Raw genomic sequence first — 11155 nt, 5'->3', positions numbered from 1 at the left:
AAAACTGGAAAACTCTCCATCTACACGTGATTAAACCTCTCCTGGCACAAGAACAGCCTGCTAGTAAATGCCTGTCACTGGGGAAAGCCATTCTACAGTCTCTGCCTTGGTGAGCTGGACTTTTTTATTGTTGTTCTTTTGTTTTGGTGTTGGTTCAAATTATATGCAAATAGAGATTATGCCTGGCAACCATTTCCAGCAATGGTTTATTATCAATAATTCTTACCTCAGTCCTGGAGTGTTAGCCTTTCAGTTTTCTCTATTGTTTTCTAATTTATTTTTCATTTGCCATTGTATGTGGCCTGTACATAACAAGATCTACATCTTATCCACTTTGTAACTAAATTGTTTAATTCTACAAACATTGTGGGATAAAACAGAACACACAGCAAGCAAAGCAAACTTGTATTGTAGGATATTGTACTATATTAGTCAGCGGGAGGAAGTGGTGCTTTTGGAAATACCATCTTGTATTGGGAGGAAGCAAATGGGCAGGAATTTCAGTGATTCAGCTTTCAGACAGGGAGGGACAACCAGGAAGAATCCGGATTTAGGAAGAAGCTAGGAAAGGAATGGAGAATATAAAGAATATGAAAAGGAAGATGATTCCCGTGCATGTAATGTTGAGGATTAATGCGGCATTTCTTTGTTATGACACATCCAATCCTTTGCTACAGACCAGAGACACCAGTCTTTGTTTCAGACAAAACCTGAGGTTAGTCTCTGGCATCTTCATTTACACTTCTAAATAATGATCACTTTTTCCAAAGTGATGGGCCATTTGCAGTTCTCACTGCCTGCAAGGGAAAAATGAATGGCTCAGGCCATGAATTGCAAATGCCGAGCACTAAGCAGCTCCCTCCAGACAATGCATTGGGACTTAAACTTCGAGTTCCCAGTGTTGAAAGCTCACGACTCAAAATGCAGATGTAAGAGAATGCTAATAGAAAGTGAAATCTCTGGCTTAATTATATGGCTTTAATTAAACCAATAGTAACCCGTATGTGGACTCTCTTAAATGGGAGCAACAATGGCTCGCTGAGTTTAAACTGAGTAATAGGTTGTATAAACTAAACCAAACAAACTGGAGTAAGTGACCACACTAGAGCTTACCACGGGTTTAATTAAGTCAGTAAAAGGTTGAATCACTAGCATTTCTTATTTGGAGGAGCCTTCCAAAGATAGCTGAGGGGAATGGGGATCAAATATAAATGATTTGTTAACTTCGACTACTTTTTGACTTTGCAAGGAAAATTTGGGTCACTTGTATATTTTGGAAAATATTTAATTCAATTGCTGGTTGATTACATTTGTATATGTCTCTGTGACAACAAACACATTAAAATATCACTGCATTTCTGAAAGATAATCCTAAAATTCTGCTAAATAAGCTACTCGTTCACCTGGAGCCATTGCAGGTTCACCGAGGATGAATGAACTCGCCTCTTTTGTGGAGTGCCTTTATAATAATGCATATCATGTGCAGGGTCAGAACCTCAGCTAGTATCTGTCGTTGTGCCTGTATTAAAATGAAGGGTATCTATAGCTACAGAGAATCTTTGATTTTAAAACGTGCAATCTAAATGCCCAGTTCTCAAGATATTATCAATCTATTTTTATTCTTTCTTTGCAGCAATGTTACCGAAAATGGTCAAAATAATTTATGTCTTCAAATGATCCCGTTTTGATGTTCATTGTGTGCTGGCATGAATTCACAAGAATTTTAAAATGATTATAAGAAATACTGTGAACCAAGTGCTATGGAACTATAAATAATTAGAATATTTGGGGAAATTTATATAAATCACACCGGAGGTGTTTTGAATTGAATCTACGTTGAATAACATAAAAAATACTTTCAAGGAATAGAAAATGATACCGCCAAAACTAATATGGCACACTTCTAGCAGGTGTAAGTTGGGGCCGGGGCTCCGTGTAGTATTCAGCTCCTGTGATGTGAGGTGAGGCGGCAAACTCGGCGCTCCCTCCGCCGGGTCCGTGCCGGCTCCCAGCGCTGCATGCACACCGCAGGGGCCACCAAAGCCCACTGCGGCGGAGACAGAGGGCCCTTGCCAGGAGTAAGGGAGCTGGGCGGAGATAAGCCTTCCAGGCTTTTGAAGCCCATGCCTAACTCGGAGAACAAAAGAGAGATTCAAAAGGAGGTGTTAATGCTAACAGCTAAATCTACATAATAATTGGCTGCTTGCAACTTTCACTGAAACAGAGAGATCAAGACATTTTCCACCTAAAGTGTCTAAAGCGTTCACTCCTCTGCCCTGTGAAAGTGCCGAAGATGACATGAAAAAATAAAAAAAAAAGGGTTCTGTCTCTTTCCATTAAAACAAACACAGCGTACAGTAGGTTTTGCAAGATTCATTTGGACAAAGAGAACAAATAAGAACGAGCCTGACTAACACGTAGTCCAATGACACAGTAAAGTTGTTGTAACTATTTAATAAAGCCACATCCATATGATATACAAGCATACATATCAACTCCTTCACTCTAATTCACTCAAAGCATTTTCTCCGTGGACTTTATGCTGGATCACGTATAGTGTCCTCCCTAGGCCAGCATAAAACATGAATCCAATATAAACATTGCATTGTATCCTGTGGCAAGCTCAACCAAAAAACAAAAATAAAAATCAATTGTGACTCCCTCTGTTCTGGAGTGAATTTGTCCTGTCAGCTCATCTGGTAGTGCACAAATCTGGTAGGAAGGAAAATGGCAGCACAGGCTGAAGGGTATCACAAAAAGAATTATTAATTGACATGCTCAGCCACATGGTATTAAGAAATAAGATTTAATTAATTAGGTTTTAAACTAATTGGTAGTAGTTTTTAAAAATTGTCTGGTTTGAGACAAGGTAATGAAATTCACACTTGTTTTAACAGTGATGGTACTTAAAATAGAGTGCTTCGGGAAACAATGTAATCAATACTACAAAATGACATGATCTGTGATGTGTGAGAACCATGTTCTTGAGCAACATATTTCTTATGCTGAAATCATATTCAAGAATCTGAGGAAGGTTAGGGAAAGAATGTGAGAATGATGCCAACACTGACAGTCACTTCCCCAGTTATATTGCTCCTTCCTTCCTTCCTTCCTTCCTTCCTTCCTTCCTTCCTTCCTTCCTTCCTTCCTTCCTTCCTTCCTTCGTCCTTCCTCTTCCTTCCTTCCTTCCTTCCTTCCGTCCTTCCTTCCTTCCTTCATCCTTCCTTCCGTCTTCCTTCCTTCCTTCCGTTCCTTCCGTCCTTCCTTCCTTGTTCCTTCCTTCCTTCCTTCCTTCCTTCCTTCCTTCCTTCCTTCCTTCCTCGTCCTTTTCCTTCCTTCCTTCCTGTTCCTTCCTTCACTTCCTTCCTTCCTTCCTTCCATCCTTCCTTCCGTCCTTTCCTTCCTTCCTTCCTTATCCTTCCTTCCTCCTTCCTTCCTCCTTCCTTCCTTCCTTGCCTTCCTTCCTTCCTTTGCCTATCGTCCTTCCTAATCCATTCCTTCCTCTATCCTTTCCTCTTCCTTCCTTCCGTCACCATCCTCCTGCATTCGTCCCCTCCTATCCTCTCACCTTCCTTCCTTGCTTCCTCCTCTTGCGGTCCTGTCCTTCCTACCTTGCACTAGCCCTATCCCCTTCCTTCCTTACCTTTCCTCACTTCCACCTTCCTCCCTATCTCTTCCCTCCTCCTAACTCCTCACCTCCTATTCCTGTCCTTCCGTTCCTTCCTTCCTTCCTACTCCTTCCTTCCCTTACCTCTCCTATCTAATCCATTCCTCTCGCTTCCGTCCTTCCTTCCTTCCTTCCTTTTCCTTCCTTCCTCTTCTTCCTTCCTTCCTGTCCTTCCTTCGCTTCCTTCCTTCCTGGTCCTTCCTTTCCTTCCTTTCCTTCCTTCCTTCCTTCCTGTCCTTCCTTCCTTCCGTTCCTTCCTCCTTCCTTCCTTCCTTCCTTCCTTTCCTCCCTTCCTCTGATCCCTGCCTTCCTTTCCTTCCTTCTTCCTATCCTTCCTATCCTTTCCTTTCCTATTCCATTCCTATCCTTCTCTTCCTTCCTTCCTGTCCTTACCTTTCTTCCTCCTTCCTTCCTTCCTGTCCTTCCTTACCTTCTCTTCCTTCCTTCCTTCTTCCTTCCTTCCCTCCTTCCTCCTCCTTCCTGCTTCGCTTCCTTCCTCCCTTCGCTCCTCTTCGCCTTCCCTCCTTCCTTCCCTCCTCCTTCCCTCCTTCCTTCCTCCTTGCCCTCCTTCCCCCATCCCTCCCTCCTCCCCTCCTTCCCTCCTTCCCTCCCTAGCCTTTGGCTTACAGCCTTTCTGATCCCACGGTTTTCATGTACAAGAATTATTGATGGATATTTTCTTCCATCATGTTTAATACTTTTGAACAGTGTGCTCTCTAATGACTGCAAATGTACTGGGGTATATTTTTCCACTTTGGGATCCAGAACTTTGCTGAAAAATGAGCTCCACAAACTAATTATGAGTCATATGGGGGGAAATACCACCCCCCCCCCCCCCGAAAAAAAAAAACTAACACAAAAAAACCAAAAAAACCAACAAACCAACATATGCCTTTTTGGTCATTTAAAATAATCTGCTTTATAGCTTCATGTGCTTCCCTGTCATTCTTGGATTATGAAAACTAAGACATAACAATTTCTTATCTGCTTTCTTCATACTATCACAATTTTATAAACCTTTATCATACTCTTCTTCAGCCATCTGCTTTTTCAAGCTGAAGAGTCTTAGCCTATTTAATCTCTTTTCATAGAGAAGCTGTTCCATATTCTGCTCATGCTGGTTGCCCTTCTTTGTATCATTACTGTTTTCTTTTAGAGATGATAGGACTAGAAATGCACAGTATTCAAGATTTGTGGAGGCACAATGGACTCGCACTCAGCAGAATGCTGTCTTCTGGGTTTTTTTCTATCCCTTTCACAGTGATTCTTAATACACTCGCCTTTTTTACTGCAGCTGTGATTTCTACAGACAGTGATTCCTCGATTTTTTTTGTCCCTTATAACGGATTGAGAAATAATTATTGTAAATTATTTGTTTTTGTCTCTCTTTGAAAGTATTTTCAGAAATTTTACCAATACTTGTCTGGGCATTTCTCAGGCCTAGGAACTTGATGACTGTTGGGCAGCATGTGAAATTTAGTTGTGAATGGAATGTGGAGTCATTCTTGCATCTCCACACAAACTTTCCTGAAAATATGCTAAAGGCATTTGGGAACCAAATTAACTGAATCAGGTGCTGCCAGTTAATGCAACCTCTCAAGGGCAAAAGCAAAGATACTAGGAAAGAGTATTTGTCTTTGAAGACGTTGGACAGTAAGACTGCTCTTGCTAACCTGGATAGATGAGCTTGAGCATGTTGAGGGAAAAGTCCCGTCAGTGGAAGTGATGTGACTTAATATCCAGGATTTAAGGACTCATCAGCAAGACTCAAAATTGTGTGATCATTTGTACATATATGATTGTAAGCATTTAAAATAATTAGCAGTTACCAGTGGGATTTTTTGGTACCAGGCTGGCAACGTTAAAGAAAATAAAGTGTCTCTATTGTGCAGAAGTTAGTGTACCACTTTCTCAATCAGTACTTTGTTCTTCCTTCTTGAGAATTCAATGCAGAAAAGAAATTCTAACAAAAAATCGGAAACAAAGATTACAGGCTTTTTTTTTTTACTCTTCTCTGTTCCAATGGGGACATTTTCTGTATTTTTATAATAATGATTGTTAGAAGATCTACAGAAAATTTAGTCTCTACATCTTAGTCAAGCCATTTCGATCCACTTCTTCATTTTATTCATCTATTAAGGAAAGGCAATATTTACTTACATAACTCAAGATCACTGTGATTGATAATTAATGCTTACAAGAAGTAGTACAATTGAAATGAAGAGCCATGAACTTCCAAAGGATTATTAATTTTATTATTATTGTTATTACCGTACTGAGCTATTGGAAATTACTAAAAGATAGGCAATTACCATGGATTTTCTTGAGATTACTTTGTAGGGTATTAAAAGAAGAGGGTTACACAGCAGAAAACTCATAATGAAGTTGTAAAAGTGAGATTACATCCCATGCCTTAAAAGGGTATTGTCCACCCATTAACCTACAAAGTAAAACTAATGAATAAATACTACATGATAAAATGTGCTGATCTTTCTTTTCACTTGCAGATGTAGTGACTCATTTACTGTTTGCTTGAGAAGCTTCCCCCCTCCCCGCCTCAATGATTTTTGAGTCATATGCCAGAAATGTTTGTGAATTTGGGGAAATGTTACGGTCAATGGGCAAGTGGGTTTCTGCAGATTAACGAGGGTCCATTTGTCAGCTGAGCTGCTGAATTATAGCTGCCTCCACTGAGAATGTGAGCCCAGGGCAGCTTCTGTGGTCCAGCAGGTGATGAGCCTCTTCTAAGCCATGGTGACCTGATAGCCAGAGTGTGACCAATAGCAGCACAGCTGGGTCAGGAGATGCCTATCCCAGCTCCGAGCTCTTGTCCTCTGCTTTATAGGACAGCTCCTTCAGTTAAATCAATCTGGGTACATGGCTGCATGCTAAAGTTTGCTGTGAAATGGATTCCATTAAAAACAGCTCTAATGCCGTCATTTGGAGAAAGGTTTCTTTTTTAAAAATGGGTCATTTACAAAGCTGGTTTAGAATATGGCTCTACCTCGAGACTGTCCCCATGAAGATTTAAAATAGCTTTTTTAATATCCACTTTAAATGGCTATTTGGATTATTATTCTTGAGTTTCCCACGAACACAAGTTGAATTATCCTGTGAAGAAAATTAATTCATTTCCACTGGCAGTAAGGAATAATTTCTTATGCAGAATTTCTGCCTCTTACTTGACTGGATTTCTAGACATTCCAATTTAGGTTCTTGATGAGTTGAGAATAAAAGATTTCCCTATTCTAATCTGAAAGATTAATTACAGAACAAAGACTGTCTATGAAGAAAAATGTTATTCCTCTTCCTTTACCCATGCTGAGAGAAAGTAATTAGTTAGGGGTCTAATCAAACTCCAAATAGGATTTGTACAGTAGGTTAAACCACCTCTGCCCTTCCTGGCACCTTGTTGTTCTCGATGCTGGAAAGAGCTCTGGTATAATTGCAGCAATCCAGGAACATAACAAGACACTCTGCCTGTGACAGCAATCTGAAGTATTGGAAAGCATGATCCAGAGGGACATGGAACTTGTCAACAGCTGACAAAACTGTGCTGCAATATCTGCAAGTGTAGCAGTGCCATGTGGGTAATGCCTTGCTGTGGACTCAGCAAGGTGGTGACTCTCACAATGGGCTCAGCCAACTCAAGTTTTTACTGTTTCATTTGGGATATGCTCTGTTGGGATATGGAGCCAATCCCAATGATGCAGTAAGTATCTCAGTGTCGACAAAAAGCAGCTTGGGAGAAAAGGATCGGGGGTCTTGGTGGATACCAGGCTAAACAAGAGCCAGCAACATGCCCTTGCCATAAGGAAGGTGAATATTATCTTGGGCTGCACTAGGCAAAGTGTTGCCTGCATCTTGAGAGAGAGATCCTCCCACTTTATTCAGTGCTGGTGAGGCTACACCTGGAGCACTGTCTAGTTCTGGGTTCCTTGGTACAAGAGACACATGGATACACTGGAGAAAGTCCAACAAAGGGCTGCAAAGATTAAGAGGCTGGAGCACCTCTGCTGTAAGGAAAGGCTGAGTGAGCTGGGACTGTTCAGCCTGGAGAAGAGAAGGCTCAGGGGGATCTCATCAAGATATACAGATATGTGAAGGGAGGGTGCAGAGAGGATGGAGCTGGGCTCTTCTCAGCAGTGCCCAGTGACAGGACCAGAGGCAATGGGCACAAACTGAAACACAGGAGGTTCCCTCCAAAGACCAGGAAACACCTTTTCACGCTGAAGGTAACTGAGCACTGGCACGGGATGCCCAGAGAGGTTGGAAGCATCCATAAAGATCAAGTCCGACAGTACTCCTCACCGGAATAACCAAAACTAAACAACATAATGAAGAGTGCCATTGAGATGCTCGTTGAACTCTGGCAGGGTTGGTGCCATGACCATTTCAGTGGGGAGTCTGTTCAGTGACTGACCACCCTCTCAGAGGACTTTTTCCTAGTATCAAATCTGAGCTTCCCCTCACACAGCTTCATTCTGATTTGTCATGTCCTGTCAGGGGTCAGCTTAGAGGAGCCTCCATCCTTGGAGATATTCAAAATGCATCCAGATATAGTCCTGGTAACCAGGTTTAGGTGGCTATGATTGAGCACAGAGGTTGGACCAGATTCCTTCTAACTCCAACTGTTCTGTGATTCCATGACTTATGATGTTGTTGACTGATCAACCTACAGGTTCATGCTAAAAAAACTCCTCTGCAACAGAATGGATGTATTAATTATCACATAAAACACTATATAATGTCTGCTGGCTCATTTTTGTTACTTGACTCAGTTCTCTCATGGCTACTCCTTCGGGGAGTTTGCCCATCGAAATGTCCAACCAAATCCTTACTACACTTATAGTGTAAAAAGACATTTCACACTACAAGCCACCTTTGTGCACCGCCCTGCGAGGATCCTCACCTCTCAGCGAGGCGCGACGCGGACACGCGCTCACCCCGCCATGCGGGGGCCTCACCCTGAGGGCAGGGGCCACCCTCTGCAGACGCGGGGACCGCGGCTCGGTGTCGCACCTGAGGTCGGGCTGCTGGACCCCGCCGGACACCGCTGCGGGGGCAGGGGGGCTCCGGGGGCAGGGGGGCTCCGGGCGCAGGGCGGCTCCGGGGGCATGAGGGGCTCCAGGGGCAGGGGTCTCCGGCCCCCCGCCCTCAGGGCCACCGCCCCCCGCGGGGCGGGGCTGGGCTCGCCCGACGCGTTTCGAACGGGCCAACGGGCGGCGCAGGGGGGGCGGGCGCGCGCAGGCCCCGCCCGGGATTTTAAAGCGCCATTTTGTGCTGGACGCAGGACATCGATCGCTGCTCACACCCGGCGGGCGCCCGGCGGCGGCCGGAGCCTGCCTTCGGCGCTGCCTCCGCTCTGCCTTCTCGGCGTCTGTCCCGCCACCCCGTCCCGCTGCCTCCATGACCCGCAGTAGGAAGCAGGCGGCGCTGGAGAGAGGAGCCGGGAAGATGAACACAGAGCCGGGGAGCGCCGCGGCGGCGGCCGCGGGAGCCCGGGCGGCGACGGCAGCAGGGGCAGGAGCAGCCGGCGGCGAACCGGCGGCCGCCGCCTGGGGGCTGGAGGGGGAGGCGGAGAAAGTTGTGTACTCGCGCTCGCAGGTCTCCTTCGCCGGCACCAAGGCGCTGGGCGACGCCCTCAGGCTCTTCATGCCCAAGTCCACGGAGTTCATGAGCTCCGACTCGGAGCTGTGGAACTTCCTCTGCAGCCTCAAGCACGAGTTCTCCCCGGTCATCCTCCGCAGTAAGGACGTCTACGGATACTCGTCCTGCCGCGCCGTCGTCCCCGACCCGCCGCCGCCCTCGGAGCGGCCCCGCCGCCGCGCCGGCAAGCGGCGCCTCCCGGCCGCCGACGCCAAGCGCCGGGCCGGGGCGGCGGGCGGCAGCGCCAAGCGGCGGCGTCGACGGCGGCGCCGCAGGAGGGAGCGGGGCAGGCAGCGGCCCGCGGCCGGTGGTCCCCGCGCCCAGGAGGAGGAGGCGGCGGCGGAGGCGCCTGAGCCGCCGGGCCAGCAGGCGGACAGCGAGCAGGGCAGCCCGGCGGCGGCCGCCTGGGAGCCGTTCAGCGGCAAGTCGCTGGAGGAGATCTGGAAGGCGGCCACCCCTCGCCTCACCACGTTCCCCACCATCCGTGTGCGGGGCAGCATGTGGAGCCGGCGGAGTCTGGCGGCGGCGCGGCGGCGGGCGCAGCGGATCCTCGGCGTGGACCTGTCCCCCGTGGTGCGGGTGCGCCGCTTCCCCGTGGCACCGTCCTGAGCTTGTGGGGGTTCCGCTCCCCGCGCCTCACCTTGGCCACGGTGCGGACAAAGAGACCGGTATCAGTCACCTGTTTACATTGCTTTTGTCTGGATCGTGTTCTGCTGCTGCACTTTATGGGCCGCTCGGGCGGCGCCGGGCCCCCCGCCGCACGGGGGGCGGCCTGCCGGGCCCCGGCCTCGCCCCGGGGTGGGACCGCCTGACAGGTATCACGCGTGGGGACCAAATTCCACTTCCACTTTTTTTTCTCTCCCATTGGGCTACCTCACTGGTCCAGAAGTCCACCCAAGAAGTTATTTTCCAAAGGAACTTACTTTCATGCTTGTATAATAAAGCACCATCTGATTCTTGCTAATTTTTTTTTCCTTTCCCCCCTTCCCCTTTTCCGATGGATTATGTATGCTTTGTGGTGTTGCACTAGTATGTGCTCAGGGTATTTTGAATCCCAAGCATTCCCAAGTTTCAGTTTACTCTGATAAAGGATGCATAAAGAATGGAGGTTCAGGACTTGTGGCTGTTCTTGATGGTGCAAAAACTTTTTAAATTTTAATTTCATGAGTTTAGTGATATATAAAGATGTATCGCGCAGTATAATTGTTACACTTTTGTATCTAAAGTCATTTTTAAAGTTTTCTAGTTGAACTAAGTATTTGTTTCTATGGAGCACCTAAAGATAGAATCATCCTGATATTTTATAACCCTGTTTGCTTTAGGGAAGCTCATTTGGTCAACCTAAGTGAACTTAATAAAAGTCAAAAAACAAATGGTGTTTCAGTTCAATGAAACTGCACAGGGATGGGTTCCTGGTGGAAGCACACGACCGCTGAGGCGCTCTGTGTCAGTGAGCTCTGGCTTTGAGAAGAATGTAACTGCTCATCAAAACAATATATAGGTGTCTGGGGGTGAACTATGATCCAGCATTGGTACTGACAGCCATAAGTGCGTAGCTTGCATGACACAAATATGTCACTGAAGTGCCTCTCTCTGCAGAAAGAGTAAGACTTGATATCTGGTCACTCGATAACAAACTAACACTTGTTGTCCTGTGGTTGTGAGATGGTTAATGATGGATAATTGTGTTTAATATAATTACTGGCACATAATTATTTTTATAAACCTTTCATGGGTTCCACAGTAGACTGATGAAAAATTCAATATGTAGCATTATTTTGACTGAACAATTACATGTAGTCATTATATATGATAGGCAGTCTCTCTTTAAACTGATTT

At 45.9% G+C, this 11155-nt stretch overlaps 1 protein-coding gene across 1 annotated transcript; it reads left to right on the top strand.

Moving 5' to 3' along the window:
- Nucleotides 1-8934: 8934 nt before the first annotated feature.
- Nucleotides 8935-10689, top strand: CCDC71L (coiled-coil domain containing 71 like). The gene has a single exon (XM_030237662.2). It carries the CDS (start codon nt 9077-9079, stop codon nt 9923-9925), a length of 849 nt encoding a protein of 282 aa, XP_030093522.2. The 5' UTR covers nt 8935-9076; the 3' UTR covers nt 9926-10689.
- Nucleotides 10690-11155: the final 466 nt, after the last annotated feature.

Source organism: Serinus canaria, chromosome 1A (assembly GCF_022539315.1).
Source record: "Serinus canaria isolate serCan28SL12 chromosome 1A, serCan2020, whole genome shotgun sequence".
In the NCBI taxonomy this organism is placed as follows: Eukaryota; Metazoa; Chordata; class Aves; order Passeriformes; family Fringillidae; genus Serinus; species Serinus canaria.
This window is presented reverse-complemented; position numbering and strand designations above follow the sequence as displayed.